Consider the following 22,114-nt stretch of genomic DNA (forward strand, 5'->3'; position numbering starts at 1 on the left):
CCCATGTGCCCTGCCAGAGGACAAGTCTTTAAAAAAAAAAAAAACATAGTTACTAAGCCTCAAAGCAAAGCATCTGGTTCAACAAGAGTCAGGAAGGCTTTCACAAAATGATCACCGCAAGACTTCAGTCACCCCTGATCACCAAGAATCATACAGAGGTGTCCCCATCAACAACCAGTCAGCATTCCCTGCAGCAGTGGGCCTGGCAGGGTGGCCTCTAAGTTAGTTGAATTCTGGTATGTCTTTTCCCACAAGTTGAGAAACTCAGGCCCACAAAACTACCCCACTCCTCACTGCCAATGCCAAGGTCCGGGTTGGTCTGCCTGTGATGGACCTCCAAATTGGGATTTTCTAGATTCTTCTAGATGCTAGAGCAGCTGGAAGGAATACCTTGCTTCTGTTTATCAGAAGGACACTACAGGAGCCTAGGAGGGCTCAGCAGGAAGGGCACCTGTTGTCAACCCTGACAACCACCGAGGGCCCATGACCCACACTGTAGAAGGAGGAACTGACACCCCCACTTCTGACCACCGTACCCATGCACCATGTAGTATACACACACACACACACACACACACACTCATACACACCACATGTGCATATATACACATACAAAACATAGTTACTAAGCCACAAAGCAAAACATCAGTTTCAGCAAGAGTCAGGAAGGCTTTCACAAAATGATTAACACAAGACTTCAGTCAACCCTGATCACCAAGAATCATATGGACGTGTCCCCATCAACAATATGCATATACATGTGCATATACACACACACACACTAAATGAAAATGACACTACAGATGGATACAGGTATGATGAACACAGTTTGCAAGGCATGTGAGAAAGGGCATTTGCTTCTGTGCCCTCTCTGAGCAGGAAACAGTCCTTTCGGATTTTGCAGGGGAGGGACAGGTGTGCACACACACAGTTTAAGGGCACAGGGCACATATGGAGGTCAGAAGAGAACAGTGAATGGTGGCCCTCAGACTTTATCATTCACACCACATTAGCTGGTCAGTGAAGCTTCCGGAGAAGCTGCCTGCCTCTGCTTTGAGCGTCGCCGCTGCTGGGCTCACTACAGGCAGGCACCACTGTATCCGGCTTCCTGTGCGGGTTCTGGGAATCTGAAATCTTGCAAGACAAGTTTTTCCCAACTGAGCCATCTCCCCAGCCCTCTTTTTTGGATTTTTACAGATTAATCATTAGTCATATTTAATCAAACCACTAGCCTCAGGTGATCAATTCAACCTTCAGCCCCACTCCCTTGACGAGGTTGGCGTGTGGGACCGAGAGCCCAAACCTTTCACCTCACCAGTCACCAGACTCCATCTAGAAGCTACAGGGCTGCCAGACACACCAGTCAACACAGCATCAAACAAAACAGAACAACAACAAAGAACACACATCCCTTTGGACATGCCCAGGGATTTAGAGCAGGAGGCCAGGAAACAGGAGAAGACCAAATATATATTTCACAACAGCAACGACCGACATACTCGGAACATTCCCAGAATATTCCTCAGCAGCAAGACAAATTTCGCTCCACGGTCACAAGCCTGACATTCCGTTCTCACGTGGATAAGATCCACGACTGGACAGCAGTGGGTTTAGGTGACAGGGAGATGCTCGTACTAAGAGACACAAGTCAAAGCCCCCGGACTACAGGCAGCACATGCCAGAACTTCCAGAAAACACAAGAACTTGGCCAAGGTGGCAGCCTCTAGAGGCCTACAGTATAAATCGGAACACACAGTGGACTCCTACAAGCTATGGAGAGGGAAGCAGAGTTTATCCCAAGAAGGAACTTTCTAGTACCATAACAGCAATACAAGCTACCACTCTTCACAGTATGTCATATGTTTGCACTCACTTTGTCCTTGTGCCAAACCTATATGATCAAGATCATTTCTATAGATGAGAAACCAGAACTCCTTTCTCAGGTTTGTAGCCCCTGAGATGTAAGAGAAGGCGCCTGGTCTCTGAGCCTGTCCTAGTGGCAGCTACATCAGTCTGCCTTGCTGTGTGTGAAGAATTCAACTGCACGATTGACCGCTCCTGAACACCATGGTGTCAACAAGACTATAATCCCAGCACTTGGGAGGTACAGGAGTTCAAGGCCTGCCTCATCTGTATAGCAAGCTTGAGGCTAGCCTATACTACATGAAACCTGGTTTCCACTGAACAGCATTCCACCTAAGAGGCTGGTTATGGGATGTTATGAATTTCTTATCTGTCGCTTTGTATCTTTCAAAGCTTCTACAATGATACAGGCTAACGTTACAGAAACAAATTTGGGGTGACAAGAGGGTTAGGATCCCAAGAAGCAGTAAAAGATTCTATGGCCCAAGCATCCAAACAGAGACTGAGATAGCTCATACAGCACTAGTTAGTCATATGGGGCCTTTGCAGTCCCAGCCAGTTGTGGAGTCTTCTTACTGGACACTCCCCAGTAGGGTCCACTCACTCCCCACTTGCTGACTGCTTCCTCGGCTGTGACAGCCATCACAACACATTCATCATAGGCAGCTGTGAGGACTCAGTAGGAAGTGTATTTTTCTTTCTCCTTTCCTTAATTCCTGCCTTAAGCAGCACACAATTTCACCAGACACAATGGCAGATATCTTTAGGGCCAGCACTGGGGAAGCAGAGGCAGATGGATCTCTTGTGAGTTCCAGGCTAGTCTGGTCTACAGAGTGAGTTTCAGACTAGCCAGGGCTACACAGTGAGATTTTTGTCTCCAAGAACAACAACAGCCCACAATTTAACCTTCTCTGGCTAGTTTCTTACGCGCTTAGGTTGGAAGCACCAAGGAGATATCTCAGGTCTCAGGCACAGAAAGATGGACTGGAATGAGAGGGACGGCCATTAATTGACACCCACATCTCATCCTAGAAATGCACCATGAGCATTTTCAGAGCATCAGTCATTTAGAGATCGGAGAAAGGAACCAGGGACACAGTGAAGCATCAGTTCACACCTAGGCTTAGTTTAGCGAGGCTCTGCAAAGCCAAGCTAACAGATTCCCAGAGAAGCAGGACCTTCCCTGCCCATCCTCCACTGACCAGTAGGTGGCAGCATAGGCCATGAAATCTGTTTGACATGTAGGTGAGTTGTCCAGGAAAGGAATTACCTGAGAGACCTTAGAGGAGAGGGAGGGAGAGAGGAAGGGACAGAGGGAGGGGAGGGGGTGACAATGTGAGCAGTACACACACTATAGAAAGGGAAAAAGTCAAAAGCAGGACTGAAGAAGAGCCTGGGCTCCTGGTCCTTGCCATTTCTTGAACAATCCCCTAAAGCCCTAGGTAAGGAGGTTCCTTTAGGACGGACGGGGACACACATACACACACACACACACAAGCCCGGCAAGGGCACCATAAGGCACAGAACCAATGGGCACTCACTGTGGGCGGCCCCAATGGGCTTGTCGTCCTCCTCACTGTCTGGCCCAGAGCACCATTCGTCCCCACTGTACGGCTGCTTCCTCTCCAACACACACCTCCGTTTGCTCCGGGGTGCCACCTCTGCCCAGGCGGGATACAGGCAGGAAGAGTAAGAACGTGTGGCATTGTAGCCCGGCCCTTCCACATGCAGAGGCCCTCCCAGACCATTCTCCAGAGTGCCCCACCCTAAAGGGCACTGCCCAGACCACGGTGGGCACTTTGCCAGTCCTTGGCCCCCACCACACCACCATTTGTTTCTGATTTCTTTCTCCAACCCTGCCTGCCTGTCTCCCCTTCCCCCCACCCAGTACAGCATAATCCCAACCACAACTGGTTCTAATTAGGGCTGGGGGGGGGGGTGCAGGGAGGAGCCACTGTGACTCTTCCAGGCCCCAGTGCATGTTCCCAAAGGTTCCCACCAGCCAGGACATCAGGAGGCTTCAGGGATGATGGGGGTGGGGGGCTGATCTTCACCCCAGACATCTCCCTCTCCCAATGTGGGATCTACAGACATACGATCAGATCACTCTGCTGTCCGGCCCTAGCCAACCCCACTCTGGAATGAACTGGTTGACGGCTGGGTAGAGGTAAGAAAAAGAGGCACTACAAACACGTTGGACAGGAATACAGGATGAGAACCACGCAGGGGATGGTCTCTGACCAGTTTGGGTCTCGGGATGGAGATGATGTTAAAGTCTGGACGTGAGAGGATACAGTACCTTTGGCCTCTGAGTCCAGGGATGGAGTTCCCGCCTCCCGCTGCTCTCCAGAGTCCACAGACACACTCCGCTCACGCTTCACCTTGCCCTTGAGCGAGGTGAAAGGAGACACTCCTGCCTGGGGGTTCTTCAGACTTGAGTTGCTAGGTGAGATCTGGCTGGCCTTGGCGCCATGGCTCCCCGCCCCCACGCCCTTGGAGCCCAGGTTGCAGGTGGGTCCTTGGTTCACATTCTGGTGCTGGGATTGGGCCCCTCCATTCCCTGTCTTGCCATGATTGGTCAATTTATTTTCTGGGTGCATTGGCTTGGCTGGGGCAGGGGGGCAGTGGCCTCGAGGGGACAGCGGAGGACTCCCTGGAGCCTCTCTCCTCCTGGGGTGGGGTAACCTGGGGAAAAGGAGGCAAAATGGGAAAGATTAATCCTGCAAGGAGTTAGGCATGCCTGGACTTTAGCTCTCTCGCCCCACCTAACGATGCAGGGGGTGGTTAGGTGCTATCTTGAGCCCACCTGCTCTTCCCTACGTCTGGGTGGTTCCTCAGATAAGAGCAAAGCTCGATCCACCTCGGGGAGAGGAGATGGAACAGCTTTCCTTATCTTCTAGGCTCAATTCAAATGGAAACCCAGGGCTTTGACTTGGCGGAATCTATCTACCTTCAGCCCCAGTGTCTACCAGCTCCTTAGCAGCCTTTCTGCCTAGCAGTTGATGAATTCTTAGCACCTACTAGAGTCTAAGACACCTTTCCAAGGCCCCAGACCTCAACTATGCCCTAACAACTAGCTGAGAAGGGCCAAAGGACCTGTGAGTCACTGCTCAAGCCTGTGCCCTATTCCCTAGGGGACTAGGGAAAGCACAACCGAGAGTGGTACCCACAGGTCCAGAAGACTCCCCAGAGCCTAAGGGGGAAGGCCTGAAAAGGGTGGGCCAGTAGGCCCTGTCAGCAGGCAGGGATTGAGGGGCGGGGGGACTGGTATGTCAAGTAGACAAGAGTACAGCTTGAAGCCAAGGATTCCTGCAGCCTAGGCTGCGGGCCCTTTAAGCTCCAGCCTGCTCCCCCCACCGCCTCCCCCTCCCCGGAGACCTATTAATAGCCGCTGGAAAGATCACATCACGGGAGAGGATATTTATCCCCCCTCATTCCACACCAGCTCAGATTTATTTCAGCCCTGCTGTCCTGCTGCCGCCGCCTGGCCCTGTCTGCCCGCTTCTCCTGGGGAGGAGGGAGGCAGGCACCACCCCCACTCTAGCTCCTACTCCCCGACTAGACTGAGGCTGGAGGGAGCCATCATACCCCCCTACACTAGGGTAGGATGAGGGTCTGCTCTTTCGGTTTTAGGAGGGAAGAAGGGACCAGAAGCAGGCAAAGCTAGTTGCCAGTCTCCTCTGGCCCCTGGGCCCAGGCGCTAAGGCTGGCTGCCAGCTCCTGCCTGGGGCCAGACTTTACCACTCTACTTCCCTTCAACCCACTGGTGGCCAGGAAGCCAGGTGCCCAAGGGGCTCCTCTCCAAACCAGCACAACTCCATAGTTTGGCCCCATCACCATGGGCCCTTCCCTTCCCCACTCTCCAGACACACATATCCCACCCTCCGTGACACCCACACACCTTGTCTTGTTAGCCAGGATCCTCATGGCTCCCACACACAGTGGGGCTACGACCCCTGTGCGTGCCCAGGGCCCAGCCAGGTACTCGGTACTGGAGCAGGGACTGCAGCAACAAGCCCCAAAGAGAAAACTTGTGACTTAGGGAGGGGGTGTATGAAGGGGAGGGAAGGGGACAACCCAGAGCCCCGGGACTAAGGAACTGGATAGGGTAGGGTAGGATTGGAAAGAGAGGACTTCTCAATCCTAAGGACCAGTCCAGTCCCCATTCCTTCCACACCTTGTCCTCAGGGAGCTTGCAGGATCGAGCAAGCCCCCCACCCTAGACACCCCCCCCTCCAAGGGCTGGAGAGTCAGAATTCACTAATAGGCTCGATCGCAAAAGTGACGCGTGGGGCGGCTGCGAGGTCTGCTCTGGCCCACTGGGGGGACTCCCGCTCCGAGACACGCCCCTCACCCAGGATTCGGGAATCCCTCACGCCCCGCCCCAGCACTGCGCCCTGTCCCCGGGCGCTGCAGCCTCCCAGGGGCCGGGGTGGGCGCACTGCCCTGCCCCGCCCCCAGCTCCAGGCCTAGCCCGTGCCCATCCCGGCAGGCCCGGGCGGGCAGCGAGAGGCCTGGCGGGGCCCCGGGGCTGCAGCTGGGCTCTTTTGGAGACCAGTAACGCTGGCTCAGATTCCTCCCCGACCGCAAGAATGCAGGAGCCTCCCCTCCCCCCTCCCTTGCACCCCCCCACCCCGCCCCCTTCGGCAAAGCCCGAGTGTAGAAACAGAGCGAGCTAGGAGCGAGAGAGCCAGCGAGGCAGCGAGCGAGGTTGAGGAAGGCGGACAGGGCTGCAGCGTGGATCTCCCGGGTCCACTGGAGGGCGCGCAGACAGACACATGGACAGACACAGTCCTCCAGGGACTGGCCGGGCGCTAGCGGGCCGGGCAGACTGGGCGCACAGAGCTGGGACTTGAGAGACCCACGAGCACCCGAACTCTGACTCACACGCACACTTACAGCTCACACGTGGACAGGGAGACAAAGACACGCACGGAGCCCAGGAAACTATAGAGACGCTCACGGCCAGCCGGCGGAGGTGTGCCCGAGGGACTGGGGCAGCGCGAACCAGCCGGAGCCGCCGAGCCGCCTGGGGCACACAGACATTCCGGCCACCCGGCGGAGGGATAGCCGGCGGACTCATTGAACAGATGTGAAGACTGAGACCCAGACACAAGGGAGCCACAGAAAGTTGAGCCCGACAGTCACAAAGAATACACAGAGGGCCATAGATACACCAACAAGCTGACTTACACAAACACAGACGCCTCACCCAACCGCCCCCTGCTCTGTCCCCTTTCCCCGCCCCCAGCAGAGATCCCGGTAAAAGGTGGGGGAGGGAAGGGGAGGAGTCTTGAGCCCTAGAGCCTCTTCCCGTGACAGGTCCAGCTAGACACACCCATACACACTCCTGCTCCCTGCTCAGCTGCTGGAAGCTGGGCTGGGACCTTCAAGTAAGGGGAGCCCTACCAGGTACATTGTGGGCGTCTAACCTTAACCCCTGTAGAACACTTGGGCTCCCCCACTCCAACTCTGTCTCTGAAAAAGATTCCAAAGTCCAGGGCCTAGTTTGCAGCACAGCACCCCCCACACACAGACACACACACACACCACAACCAGGGAAGAACAGAGAGGCAGAACTCACTGAGGACTCCTGGGGAAATCACCCTGGTCAACTCTCACCTCCACCCCTGGTTGATTCTCAAAGCCACCTGCCCAATTTCACGAGGAACTGAGGTCTGGGAAAAGTTGTGTGCTCTTGGGTCACGTGACAGCATGGGCGATCCAGGACCCCCATTCCAGGTACCTTGGAACCCTGACTGTTCATCTCAGTCTAAATCAAATCAGTGGGCTTTTCCCATGTGAGCCCCCAGAACTTAACACCTGTTACGGGGGATGGGAACTGGCCATCTAGTACTTTCTGTTAAGGGGTCTCCGAAACTGGAGCTCTAACCTTGCGATAGTGACTCATTGCTGTAATCCTAGCACTTGGGAGGCTGAGGCAGGAAGATGACAAATTCAAGCCCAACCTGTGAGTTCCAGAACAGCCTAAACTACCTAGCAAGATTTGGTCTGAAAACTTTACCCCCAAAAGAGCTATGGATGGGAGGGGGAGGGCCATAACTATAATAATCCAGGGAGGGGCTGTTAGGAAATTGGTCCTCTTCAGTGGCTCCAGTGAAAAGCGCCCCCTAGGACTCCGCCTCCTGCTCCCATCCAGCTGCAAGGCGAGCTGAGGTAAGCACGGATGAGTCAGGGCTTTCCCGTCTAGCATTTCCCTGTCTGCCCTTCAGGACTTGGCCCCAGCTCCCAAAGACCCCTCTTCCTCTATGCTCAGTCCCAGAAGACACCTGAATTGTGTGACCTCAAGAGACCGATGGTCGGCAGGAAAGTGCTTATGCACTGAATAAGTAAGGAGCCTCCTCGCGCCAAGGCCCTAGAGATCTGACGTGTCAGGATGGCTGGGCTATGGGAACTCCAGGCTCTTAGACTGGGAAGGGTGACGTGTGCTCACAAACAGGGAGCAGGTGCAAGTCACCTGAGTGAAAGAAAGGCTAAAGGCAAACCCAGGAGAATGTGCCTGGAGTAAAGTAGCTGACACAAAGAAGCCAGACTCAGGGCGCAATGGGCATACGTCTATGATCCCAGCACTCGGGAGGCTGAGATAGGACCCAGGCCAGCTTCGGGATACTTAAGCAGCTTCTGAAACAAAAAGCCCGAAGTGGCTGTCCCTGGCCTCCACTGTATAAGATAAGGGTAGGCCACAGGTTGAGGGTTAGTGAGAACAATCCCAGTGGGAGGGGGGAGACAAGGAAGGCTGGCTCCATGGCCAGAGCCTCCAGGTGGTTTGTGTCAGCCCTGTTCAACACAACTGTCCCCCAGTTGGGCAAGCATCCACATCCCCAGGCAATCTGCCTGTTTCCACGTTGGGAGACTGCTTGACCAGACCGGCCAGCCCATGAATCTCAGGCCCTGCCCACAATGATCTCAGGGAAACCAGGAATGGTGGCTCAGGCCTAGAGTCTCAGCACTCAGGAAGCTGAGGCAGGAAGATTTCTGTGGATTCAAGATCAGCACAAGCTAGACAATAGATTCCAGAAGAAGACTCTCTCTACAAAAATATTTATGCTTGGGTATGGTGGCTTACGCCTTCAATCCCATCAATCAGGAGGTAGAAATAAGACTGGCTTTCTGATCTGAGGACCATCCCAGGCTACATATCAGATTCCAGGCCATCTAGGGCTATGTAGTAAGATGTTATCACACATGCACACATATAACAACTATGATGACAACAACCAAAATACATTTCACTCCAGGGCCAATGATGTTACCAGTAGAGCCAATACGTCATCAGAGGACCTATGTACAATCTCAGTGAGACCAGGGAAACAGAGGAACGGTGAGAAATGCTTAGAGGGTCATGCCCCCCACACGCAGTGAACAGAGACTTCCAGAAAAGAAAATGTGAGATACACAGGGACAGGGTCCTTGGGCTCTGGCCGAAAGAGATTCAGTTCCCAAGATAATGAATGTCCCAATTCCCCTTTCTCCTGGTGTCTGTCCCCTGGTCCTCAAAAGGTCCCTTGTAACATTGTTCCTCTGAGGTGGTGACTCATATAGGTAGGGATGTCCAGGATTCAGACCCCTAGCTTAAAAAAAATCTGCTTAAGGCCCCAAGGTGTTATTTTAGTGGGGACCCTCTAGGTGGGGACTTCCAAGCTTGGGGGGTGGGATCCCCCCCTGCCCTGGTTCTTAGCAACAACTCCCCTCCCAGGAGTCCATGCAAATAAACCAGTTTTGCTTGGGAGGCTTCACCTGGGAGTTTCCAGCCCGGCACACCTATAGCCCCAGGGTAAGGTCACACAATCCTAACCCCACAGGACCATGAAGTCTGCTGATCCTAGACCTTTGCAATGCAGGCTCTTCAAAGAGAATGCCTGTGGGACATTAGTTCTACTCTTGCTGGACCACTGTCCCTCTGGAGCCTGTGGGGACAGATGGCCAGGCCTAAGGCTACCTCACTTCTTTTGGCTCTGTCAGCCGTTCCCAATGAGTCCAGACCTCAGGAAGCAATCATGCCCTAGCAGAAGGGTGCCCCCAAAAGACTGATGCACAATCCCTAGTTACTCCCTCCCCCTAGGGAGAGGGGTGGGGAGGGGGCAGAGCACTAGGAAACAAGACAGGGCAGGAAGCCCAGGCAGGCAGCGGGCACTCTGGGCCAGGCACAAACAGCCAACACAGGAAACCACAGCCCACCCCCGCCCACCCCACCCGCCCAAGGCTCTGGGAGAGAGAAGTGCCTAGTACCCTGACTGAGGCCCGGGCCAGGGGTTAGCCCAGGGCAAAGGAGGTGCTCAAAGGCCTCCAGGCCTCTCTCCGCCTCAGACCCCACCTGGGGAGGGGGAGAGGAAGCCAGGCTGGCAGAGATGGGCTGCCTCTTTAAATCCACCGAAATCCTGAGCTAGGCCCAACCCAGCTCTGGTTTCACAGGAAGGAAAGGCCGCACAGGAGCCAGCAGAGCCAACGGTGGTGGCTCGAATTAGCCCCACCGCCCAAATATATCTGGGCTCCACTGCCACCCTACTGGCACTTCCTGCCCCCTGGCACCTGTACCAGAGTGGGGGTGGGGGAGGGTCTAGGTGCTACCTCTCCCTAATAGGAGACCCCGATTTCAGGAGGTGGCCTGTTGCTGTACCCACGTGGGTAAGGAGTGACTTCTCAAACTGCACTCCTCCAACAGGGGAAAAAAAGGAGCCAGGTAGCTTCCTGGGGGCCTTTACCTGGTCAGCGTCTCCCAAGGGGTTAATCTGGCCCCTATTTAGGGGGGCATGGGTGACTGAGGAACCTCCTCCAAACTGCCTGGCTACTGGAAACAATGGGCCCATTGTGGGAGGAGTGGAGTGCGGGCAGGCTACTGGCACAGTCTGCGTACCACGGGCGGGACCTCGCCCAAAGCCTGCCTGCCGCACTCTGTCCTCTCCCCCAGGTGCTGCCAGAGGCAGACCTATCCATCCCTGCCTGCCTGGCCCAAGCTCTTGGCACCAGCAGCACCTGAGTAGCCATGTAGGTCCAGTCTACGTTGACACGCAGATAGCCATGACCCTCCAGGAAGCAGGGGCTTGTGGGCCAGGGCTAGTGGGGGTGGGGTGATGAGACAGGATGTGTGCCTGTGATCTCCTGCAGGGCAGACAGGAAGGCCAAACTGGGTTTCTAGTGTCATTCCTGGCACCCTCACTGCAAGAAGGGCTTACAGGACCGAGACAGCAGTGACAGGCAGGGTCCCCTGCCCTAAGGCCTCCTTTCTCACATCCACTCCATAAACCTTCTCCTGACAAGTTCCGGTGCCTACTGTACCCTTGACCGTGCATCCTGGCATGCATGGGGTTACAACAGAGTAAGAATCAGCTCTGTAGTCGGGCATATAGGATGCCCATCCTGCCTCTCCTAAACTGCAGAACCCTGTCCATCTTCATCCCTCCGTTTACTCACAGGCAAAAATCACCAAGTGAGGTCCATTACCAGAAACTACCGAAAAATGTCTATGACACATTAGCCCTCAACCAAGTCCCTTGGGCACTCTCCCTTTCCTAACATAGTACCCAAGCAAGTGGCATGTCACAAAGGTCCATTTGCAGTGAGAAGCACCATCTAGACAGTTGCCTTGTGAATACTCAGGTGGGCAGGGCCCATGGGCATTGTACTTGTGTTGTTACACCAAGGCATGGCTTTCTCTGCACTCTGTGAAGAAGCTTGTTCACTCTACTGACAGGCATCCCTGAGCACTCCTGAGTCCTCTGACTTTCTCCAATCCAGAGTGTGGATGCAGAGAGTAGCCATCCGAAGCTCCCTCCGCCTCAGGTCTTACCCAGGAGGTAAGTGAAGGGGTCTTCTCTTCCAGGAATCTACAGCCCCCAAATCTGACTCCTTTGGAAAATACATGCAGTGTAGAGCCATGGTTCTCTCTAAAGAGGTCTTAGACAGAAAGGGCAGCTGATAAACAGTCCTGGAGTACTTGGAGGCCCGAGGAAGAAGCCCGTTCTCTTCTTAACCAGAAAGGACAATACCTCTCAGGGTGGCCCCACAAAGCCCCAAAAGGGTTAACAAGGTCCTAAAAATAAACCTGTTCCCAGCAGGACCCACTGATCAGAACCCTCCAGCCATCTGTCCCTGCTTTCTCCTGTTCACATTGGAACATCTGAAACCAGCCCCAGAGCCCCAGCCCAATCCCAAAAATAGCCCCAGCCTGCCCAAGGAACAGGCCCAGAGGCTGGGCACAGGAGGCATGACCAGCTCACCAGTTAAGTACCATGGTGTAGGCAGAGGAGCCCTCACCTCCAGAGCCCACAGAAAATGAGAAGTTCTGGTCTCTCTGTCCCAGGAAGGCAGCACAGCATGGGGCTCTTGTCCATCCCTCCTAGTTCAAGACCATGGAGGGACCTGGTAGGCAAGCCCAGGCCTCAGACCCAGGAGCCCTGTTATTCCCGAATCCACAGACGATCCTAACCACCTGTCAACATAGATTCTCCTGTGGGCGACCCAGCCTGCCATCTCCTCCATGGCTCCTCACCCAGAAGTTCCCAAGCTCCATCCCCTACCATCCTAGTCCTAGCTCAGGGGCTCTGGCTGCCCCTGGTATTCACATCCCCTCCCCCCTGCCCTGAGACACACGGGACTTTCTTCAACACTCTTAGAGAAGGATTACAAGGGTATCCTACTGGATACCAGGGGTGCTAACATGCCCCTGCTCTCCTTATAGACTTGAGGATGGCCCTCCCCGCCTTTACGAAATGTCGGGCATGCTCAACTCGTCTCTCAGGCACTGCCCTTCCATATTCAGAAAAGGTTCAAGATGGTACCCTAAGACCTGTGGTAGCTGTAACCACTACCATCCACCTCACGGCCCCACGCTGCCTTATTTCTTCCCAAGGAAGGTCCCTGACTCCTAGACCGGGACGGAAAGAAGGAGGCCATTGAAGCCATTTAAGGACAGAGTGTTTCCTCCAATCTGGTGACAGAACAGAGAGCAGCGGGGGTTGGATGATAGGAAGGCTCCAAAGCTAAAGCTAGCAAACAGGCTGGGGGAGGGAGTAGGGCTGGGCCCAGAATCGAAGAGCAAGGACAAAGGAAGGGGGGGGGGGGTGGTCCTTGGAAACTCAAGTCCTTCTCTAGGTCCAGGACAACTCCAAAACTTGCAATCACAGTAGCGGCCAGCAGCAAAAGTGGGGAAACTGAGGCAACAAGGTTTGTCTTGCAGCTGTGGTACCTGACGACTTTAATACCAAAACACAGAGGCAAGCAGAGCTCTGTGAGTTCAAGGCCAGCCTGGTCTGCACAGTGAGACCTTGCCTCAGAATACAAAAACAAGGTGTTTCTGGATAGGCATCAGAGTTTAAAGACCTGGATGGGGTCTTTCTCTAAGCCCTAACTAAACCCTCTCCCTTAGACCAAAGCCCCTGCTCCTGCAAAGAGCTCAGCTTAATAATAGAGCCAGGGGCATCTCTAGTGTCTGCCAAGCCTCTGCAGACATTATATATTTTACCCAATTTAACCTTCAGAACAATTCTATAAAAAGTTTGGGGTTTGTTTTTATTTTTCCCTAGTCCTGGGACAGAACCCAGGGCCTTGAGTCTGCTAGGCAAATGACATCACCATCTAAAAAGTTTTCTTCTTGAGACAGGCTCTCACTGTGAGGACAAGGCTGGCCTCAAACGTGCAGCAGTCTTCCTGCCTTTGCCTGGGAGTGTGTGTAAGTGCTAAGGTGCTCTCAGCCTTTTTCAGGGTCTCCTGTATCTCGGGATAGCCTTCCAGTTTATTATGCAGCTGAGAAGGACCTTGGACTCACGGTCTTCCTGGTTCTACCTTCAGAGAGCTGGGGTGACAGGCATGCACCTCCAGCCTGTTTTATGTCCAGCTTATGCCATCCTAGGCTTGAACGTGGAGTTCTGTACATGATGAAAGCAAGCATTCTATCAACTGAACTACAGCCCTAGTATACCCTTACCTTATTATTTTTTGAGATAAGGTCTTGCTGTGTTACTTAGGCTGGCCTTGAACTCCTGAGAACAGGGGCTCCTCCCTTAGCCACTAAAATAGTTGGAACTACAGGCAGGCTCCTACCAGCACAGCCAGTCTTAGAAAAGCCTTTATTTTTATAATCTTGGGGTGTTTGGGGTTTGCTGGTTTGTTTGTCTATTTGTCTGGATATTACTCTGTAATCCAGAATGGCCTCAAACTTGAAGTGATCCTCCTGCCTCTACCTCTCAGTTGCTGGAATTCCCATGGCTGGCCTAGAAAGCCCTTCTATTTATTTCCTCTTTGCAGGTAAGAAGAATTACATAGCTCGCCCAAAATACACAGCCCACCATTACAAGATCAGGATTGGAGCCAGGCGGTGGTGGCGCACGCCTTTAATCCCAGCACTTAGGAGGCAGAGGCAGGTGGATTTCTGAGTTCAAGAGTTCGAGGCTAGCCTGGTCTACAGAGTGAGTCTACAGGACAGCCAGGGCTACATAGAGAAACCCTGTCTCGAAAAACCAAAAAAAAAAAAAAAAAAAAAGATCAGGATTGGAAGCTCAACACTACAGCATTGGGTTCTTAGCCATTGCCCTGTGCAGATGCAGCATGCTGTCAGCTCCTCACAGCATTCAAGCCTGGCCTTTATCTCATGCACCCTCTCACCCTCCTCCTAGGCCTGATGGGTACCAGGTCCTGCACTAAAGGCCACACAGTTCCTGCCTGGGGAAGAGATCAAAGGGAGTCCAGAACCCTGTGGCCTCTATACAGGTGCCCTGCTGAGCCAGGTCTGAAATCTCAAAGAGCAAAGTTCTAGGGCCTCTCTAGCTCCTCCCACCCCCAGTCCGTTACCTCCTCACCTATCCAGGTCCCTAACAAGTCAGCATGGTCCGTTTCTAGTGCTCTAGCACAGGCTTCTGCTGAGATGCCCAGGTATATGAGAAGTCCTGCCACCCCCACCCCCAAGCCCCAGGTGGGAGTCAAAGGTCAAGTGGGACTTTTCAGAGAAGGCAGGAGTCTGACCCCCCCACCTGTCCCTTCTCTCCTCTTCCCATTTTTTTCCACGGCTCAAGTTAGAAGCAGGACAGCTTCCTCTGGGAAGATAGTGGCCTCTAGCAGGGAAAGTTGGGGGTAAGGGGGTAGGGGGGGATTAGGTGAAAGAGCTAGAAGTTCTCCCTCCAGAGGGCTGTCCAGGAAAAAGAAGCACCTCCCCCCTTCCCCACTTCCCTTCCTCAGGCTTTCCCTAGTCAGACAGGAGCCTACACGAGTGTTTGTTGTGAATGTAGAACTGTTGCTAAGTAAGGAGAGAGGGAGGAGGGAAGCTATGTGCATGCGTGTGTGTGTGTGTGTGTGTGTGTGTGTGTGTGTGCACACGCCTGTGGAACCAGGGCAGCAGAAGCCAAACTTACGGTGGTGGCTGGTGGCCAGTGGACCGGCCAGTGGGCACCCTGGATTTGACTCAACCTCTAGAAGCCAAAGCCAAAGAGGGAGGACAAGAAATTAGGACAGCCATAAAATCTACCTTGCCCTCCAGGTGGACACAGTTCTGAGTCTCCCGCCTCCCATCAGGAGAAGAGGCTTAGAGTAGGCCTAGAACTTTCGGTGGCACCCACCTTTAACCCTTCCCTGTCTGGGACATGCGCGCGTGTACACACACACACACACACACACACACACACACACCAGCAGTATTCCCCACCCAGAGACAGAGGAGAATGCAAGTAGGGGCAGAAAGCCAGGAGGAGGGAGCTGACAGAAAGAGCCAAGCAGGAGACTAAGCCAGGATGATGCGGCCACTGCAGACAGGATGGGAAGGCCAAAAAAGCAGCTCAAAACACATGGACCCGCTCACCTCTGAGGAATGTGTCAGGTTCAGGCTCAGGGGTGTGGTCTGGGATGGGGGCTCCCTGTGGAGAAATGGTTACAGCTAAAAGTCCCTGGCCGGCAGTCTAAGCCCCTGATCCTCCCAGAACCCCAACCCCAGCCCCCTCCCCAGCCACCATCATGTACAATTTACAGACAACCTACAGCTCCAGGAAGTCTCAGAGTTACTCAGACAACCCCCCCCCCCACGGACTTCTGTGGACTGGCCAGGAGCCAGGCCTGACCCAGCTGCCCACCACACCACTCCCCCTCCCTGTCCTGGAAGCAGGAAGAAGAAGGCACTGGAAGACCTCAGACTTAGTTCCCTGAGAGCTTGGCCCCACAGAGAGAGGGAGGGTGAAGGACTCCCACGACCTGGCCTGAGGACCTGGGGGGAGGGGTGGCTAAAGCCCAACAACCCAGCCTCCAGAACCAGTCATCCCCCAAGTTAACTTGTGGCAGGGGTAAGGGGTTAAGATCCTATGTATCTATGTAGTTTCCTTGGCTCTAACCCTGGTCTCCTAAAGACAAAAGAATCCTGGGCACCTGGTCTGAGTCCCAGGGCCTGGGGCGAGGAAGGTTTAGCAGTTTAGTAGCCCTGGGTGAAGCTCCCACAGCAGGAGGGAGGGAGGCTGGTGGCTGGGCTCAGTTTGTACTGGGGGTCAAAGGGGAGTTCTTTTCCGAAGAATTCTGGGAGAGACGCCAACTAGAGCAAGCTGCTAACCACCCCTCCTCCCTCTTCTTGCTGCACTGGGGGGGGGGGGTGTCCCTGCCAACCAGGCTTAACCCTCTGCAGCCTGTGTCGCTCTTGGCTCAAGATAGGGTTGTTAGAAGGGGACCCTGACTGCACCCAGCTTCCAAAGACAGGAAGGAGACAGCAAGCACCAAGCACCGTGTGCCCACCAACATGTTGTCTTCCTATCTTTACCGCCCTGCCCTACCACCATCTAGGTGACTTTTCTAGACTCAACTCCCAGAGGTGTCTGCAGTGACGTGCCCGTGTGCATGTCTCAGAGACAGAGATTGAGAAACAAAGTGAAAATGCCTTGCCAAGGCCGTCCTCCTGCTGGGTCACTGAGGGCTGTATCAATATGGGTCTCTACTACTGCCTTCCTCCCACTGTACTGGGGACCAAAGGACACTTCAGGGAAAGAAACCTAGCCTATGCCCACCTCCCGGGAAAGAGGTCTTCTCAGGCCCCTCATTCACAGAAACACCCACTGTCTCCTCACTGATCTTTGCCTGTAATGTGCAGAAAAGTATTCAGTTACTGCCTAAGATCCCAAGATAGGAAACTGAGTCCTAGCAAGGAATCAGAGCATCCCAGTGAGTGAATATCGCCAACCACCATAAACATACTACCAGTATACTATCAGGCTTTAGCTAGAAGAAACAAAAACCAAAACATTCATAGCTGCCCCCTCAACCCCATGCAGAACCTCACTGGCACAGGAAGGAAATGAGAAAGACATCAGTAAGACTTCCCTGGACCAAGGCTGCAATGGTCCACCCCAAATGCCTGCACTCCAGGCCCCTCTGCCTTTTGCTTGGGCTTAGATTTTGAGCTTGTTTGGTTAAGCAACTAACTTGTTAGTGGAGAAGTCAAGTTTTCTGAACCTGAAACCACCACACTCCAAGGTAAATTGTAACTGACTGTTCCTCGCCTCCAATGAGGGTGACTGCAGAAGTGTCCCTTTAGTCCCTAGGCTCCCTCTATCAGCCATCACTACACCCTCAGGACACAGGGTTGCCTGGTACCACTGAGCATACAAGGCCAGAGAAAGAGAGGACCAGGCCCTGGCAACAGCTTATCCAGGCGTCTCCCCAACCCCACCACTCTCCAAGGCATCAGAGCTGCCAGAAGTTTGGGCCTCACTCCAGGAAGCCGCCCTATCAAAGGGCAGAGGACTCCACGTCCCAGGGAGCTGCAGACCTGTGACTACACCGCCCCCCTCCCCCAGACACGTTCCCAGGGTGGAGGAGGAGTCGGAACAGAAGCGAAGCGGTAAGCACACATCAGAGACACACCTCCAGTGCACTCCTCAGAAAGAACCCCCAGACACACACAAGTGACAGACAAGCAGATGCACTTTCAAGGTACCTCCTAAAATAGCCCAAACTTTCCTTCAGACCCGTGAGAGGGGCAAATTCAGAGGCAATCAAAGAACGGCTCAGGAAACAGCCAGCCATCAGCCAGTCACACAGAATACTAACACAGACACACCCACTCCACTAAGGGACACAGGCAGAGCCACTGCGTACAGAGTAGTGCAGTTTGTATCCCTGTGCAAGCAAGCACACAATCTCAGAGGGAGTACCTCAAAGTGCAGCCCAGTGAAAAGTCAGACTTGAGGATAGCGAGCCGCCGTAAGTGGGGAGGGGTGTCAGAGGGGGCGGCGGGGAAGCACTCAGGATTTCAAAACAATCCTGGTTTCGAAATGCTGGAAATGCTGGATTCAGGGCCATTCCTGAAGCGGGGCGTGGGGGTGGGGGTGGGGGACAGAGACCAATTTGGAGCTACCAGGACAAGGAGGAGAAAAGGGCCAGACAGAGGAGAGGAGGTTTAGCCAGTGAAGAAGGGGACCTGGAAAGGGCTACCAAGTTAGGACCAGCAGCTGGCCTAGAACCAAGAAGGGAGGGCCCTCCCTGCTGGACGCAGGGCGCAGGAAAGGCCTCCAGTGGCTCTGCCACTGACAGGAGAAGTTGGGAGGCAAAGGGAGCCCTTTCAAGACTGAAAGTTAGAAGCCACCACACCCCTTACCTACACATAGACCAAGGAGAGTATATCCCTTTTCTCCAGAAGAGCCCCTTGGCTCTGTTTCCCTATGTAGTAAGAGTCGAGAGACAATGAAGGACAAATGTCCCCACATTCAGGACTGGCTAAGGGAACATCTCCCCTAGAAGTCTTCATGAGCAATCACCTCAGTTTTCCATGAGTACCCCCCACACCCAGGAAGTCACCTTTCCCTGGTAGCCAGAATGTTCTCACTGCCCCTCCTCCAACCTCCAGGGAAAGTAGACAGAGGGAGGGAGGGAGGGGAAGGAGGGAGGGAGGGAGGGAGGGACGGAGGGAGGGGAGGTCAGGCCAGGCTGGGGGTGGGGCTTTGGAGGCCTGGCCCTGGCACCGGCAGGAAATTCCAGGCTGTAACTCCAGGCTGCCTTCAGGGCCACCCATCCAAGTGACATGCCTCAAGTAGCTCTTCATGGCTATGGCCATCTCCACCGATCCCCCTCAGCTCCTGGTCCTGGCCACCCAGCCCTCCAGCCCCAGCTGGGGAACTCAGAGGTCCAGACTTGGGAAAATTTAGCAATCCCTGGAAGAGATGCCCAGTCCTGGAAGGAGTCCCTACTAAGCTCCCTGGACTAATCTGAGCCTCTTTCCTCAGATCCCTGAGGGCAGTATAGACAGTGTGGCTATGGGTGGGCAGCTGTTGGGGCTGGCAAGCAGGGGCACAGATGCCAAGCTACGGCAGCCAGGCGTTCAACAGGTTGAGCCAGTCCCTGGAACAGCCAGCCCCACCCCAGGGAGAGCGGGCCTGGCAAAGGCTCCCTGCCTGGGGCACCCAGCCTGTACCGCTTTGCTCCCACGTCTGCCCACTTTCCCACGGTGCCATCCCCCTCTATCCCCTCCCCCCACCAGGTCAGTACCCGGGCAGTGCCCAGGGCCTCAGTACAAGGAAGCAAGGGATGCCATTTCCCTGTCATCCTTGGGTGCCTGGGCCCTTCAGGTACCTCACTATCAGCAATGGAGAAGCTCAGGGAAAGTAAACACGGCATCAGTCCCCACCCCCACCCCCTACCGGGCTTCCTTTGATCCTGGGAAGACTGGACACAGACACTCTGGCTCCCTAGAGCTGCCCCAGGGCTCTGGGACAAAACCTCAGCCTGAGGCAACACCAGAGGCAGGGTGAGGGTGCCCTCAGCAACTTATCTAAGGTTCCCTGGAGGAGAGAGGCTGCAGGGTTGACTGCTGACTCCCCCTACTTATACCAGAGTTTCTGGTGCCTACAACTCTAGTGTGGTGGTGGTGGTGCTGTACCCCGACCTGACTCCAGGACTCTGTGGAGCACGGTCCTAGCTGCTTCCCCCCCCACCAAAGCAGCCACCCCCACTTTGTAACACTTCCTTTCATCTAAAGCAGGTACCAGGTGTTCTGACTCTTGCCGAGTGGACACTGTCACTCTGCCACCCATTAGGTCTCTGTCCAGCAGGCTACTGGCCTCTTTGGTTGCTGAAGCTGAACCCAGCGGCCTAAGGCTTCTGCTGAATCCAGGTACCAGGAACTTGCTAACCAGAGTCGTGAGTGCTCTGTGTACTTTGAACGTGAAAGATCACTAAGGTCCAATTAGCACGGATGCTTTAACCCCAGATTTCTGTGAACCACCAGCCCTTCTTGGGTCTTCACTTCTCCCTTCATGAACCCCCCTCCACCCCAAGAATGGGTGATATGGTTTAGAAAAGAAACTCTCTCAGGGACGCATGCAGCCAGAACCCTGGTCCTTTGAGGCCAGATAGGTGCTCACTTGAAAGTGTTTTCCTTCCTCGTACCAGAGTTCTGCTTCCCTTCCTGTTTCTTACCTTCCTCTACCGTTCTCACCCTATCCTGAGGTTCCCAACTGTGGGGCCTGAGAGCTTTGAGCACACATACACTTCCCTTAGAGCCATGAGATCACAGATCTTGGCCAGAGAAGGCAACCCCAAGTCCATGCTGGGGAATAGCAGGGGAAATGTCCTCAGGAAGACACTGACCCCTGGAGAGGCTGGGGGGTGGAGGGAAGGAAGTGTAGGTATTGGCATAGGTGGTGGTGTAGCAGCTATGATACAGACAACATTCCCAGGGAAAACAGAACACCAAGCAGTTCCGTGGGAGGGAAAGAGGTGGAGCAAAGATCAAGGGGGCCGCAGACCCTCCCAGACACCTTTTCCAGAGCTCAGGCAAACACCAAGTCTTCTTCTCTTAGAAAAGACACTCTCCTAAAGCAGAGGTTTCCCCAGACAAGACATGAAAACACAAACACACTCACACACACTCACACACACACACACACCACACACACCAAGCAGAAGACAGAACAGAAGGAGGAGGGAGGAAGGTGGTGTCAGAAAAACCCGGAAGGAAGGAAGCTGGACAGACAGACAGAAGCTAATCCTTGCTTCATTGCTCCAGAGAGACACTCCTGACTCCAAGACTTTGAGGGAAGAGGGGGGTGAGGGGGAAGGACGCTGGACCTATGTATCCTCTGAAACCAAATTCCAGTAGCCCTTGGAGTAGGACCACAGTCCGGCTATGCAGAAGGCCTGAGTCTTACTTCTCTTCTTCATATGTCCCTCCCAGGGGCTCCTTTGGATCAAGACAGGAGCCACCTTTCCTTGGCAGAGAAACCTCCAAGGAACTGTGTGACTGCCCCACCCCCAGCCAAGCCCACATCACTCAGGATCCTTGGCAGGGGAGGCTCCTCTGGCTCAAAGGCAGTGCCTGGGGGCAGAGGACCCAACCTCTCACTCTTGTCCCAACCCTCCTCCCCCAGGAGGCTCCACGAACAGGGGAGGAGTGTAAGGGTGCTAGGACCTAAGAGTTAGTGAGTCTGAGAAGGGGACTACATCTCCCAGAAGCCCCCAGGGCAGAGTTCCCTGCTCCAGCTGGCCCAAGGCCGGCCTTGTTCTCTGCGCTAAGGTGGTAGGGTCTCCCGGCTGCCACTAAGCCCTTCTCGCAGTGCTCCGAGAGTGCCAGCTTGGTTGAGGACCTAGGAATAGCCTCTGATGACCCTAGAGGAGTCCCCCCGCTTCCTAAACAGCCTGGGGTGCGAGCTAGAACGCAAGAGACAATCAGACTGCGCTTCCCCTCCCCAATTTAAACTGGATCTCGCTTGGCGCGCTCCAGCTGGCCTGGCATGACTTTAGCCCTGTACCCCAAACCAACCCTCACCTCGCACCGGTCGGGGGTCCTCACGCCAGGCCGGAGCTAGACGCCATAACCAGGTCAGGGTCGTTGGGTGGACTGGAATCCTCCCGCAGCAGGACGGTGGAGACGCGGAGAAGGCGGGCAGGCGGTGGTCTTTTTGATCCTGGACGCCTTGATCTTAATACCAGCCCGGCCCGCGAGCAGGTATCCGGGAGGCGCTGGTTGCCTGGGTTCCTGCCTCCCAACCGCGGAGCATGGTCCTGGGCGCCGGCAGCAGCGGGAGAGCTAGCGCACCGCCGTGCCGGGGCTCCGGGCTGGGGTCTCGGCCCAAACCTCCCGGCTCCGGCTGCTGCCGCTCCTGCTCCTCCTCCTCCTCCCTTCCTTCCTTCCTTCCTTCCTTCGCCTCCTCCTTTCACTTTCCCCGAGGCCCGCGGGGACGGCGGGCGCGGGGCGGGGAGGGGGCTGTCTAGGCGCTTATTGTTGGTCGGATGCCGAGGGTCCAGATCGCAGCCCCCGGGCGGCGCGGCGCCA

General features: G+C 54.7%; 1 protein-coding gene across 4 annotated transcripts in view; it reads right to left on the minus strand.

Moving 5' to 3' along the window:
* The window catches only part of Bcl9l (BCL9 like), a 29,224-nt gene extending 7,364 nt beyond the window's left edge, over window positions 1–21,860 (minus strand). Inside the window, exons 1-5 of one of the 4 annotated variants that reach the window (XM_028783825.1) lie at window positions 21,608–21,860; window positions 15,671–15,725; window positions 5,765–5,866; window positions 4,163–4,548; window positions 3,405–3,524 (exon numbers count right to left, since the gene is read on the minus strand). In XM_028783825.1, the coding sequence (XP_028639658.1) occupies window positions 3,405–3,524; window positions 4,163–4,548; window positions 5,765–5,790 (532 nt within the window). In that variant the 5' untranslated portion in view covers window positions 5,791–5,866; window positions 15,671–15,725; window positions 21,608–21,860. The remainder of the gene's footprint in view (window positions 1–3,404; window positions 3,525–4,162; window positions 4,549–5,764; window positions 5,867–15,670; window positions 15,726–21,607) is intronic. The other 3 variants (XM_028783826.1, XM_028783828.1, XM_028783827.1) reach the window with 3 other exon arrangements.
* Window positions 21,861–22,114: the final 254 nt, after the last annotated feature.

Source organism: Grammomys surdaster, unplaced genomic scaffold (genome assembly GCF_004785775.1).
Source record: "Grammomys surdaster isolate TR1022 unplaced genomic scaffold, NIH_TR_1.0 1164, whole genome shotgun sequence".
Lineage (NCBI taxonomy): Eukaryota > Metazoa > Chordata > Mammalia > Rodentia > Muridae > Grammomys > Grammomys surdaster.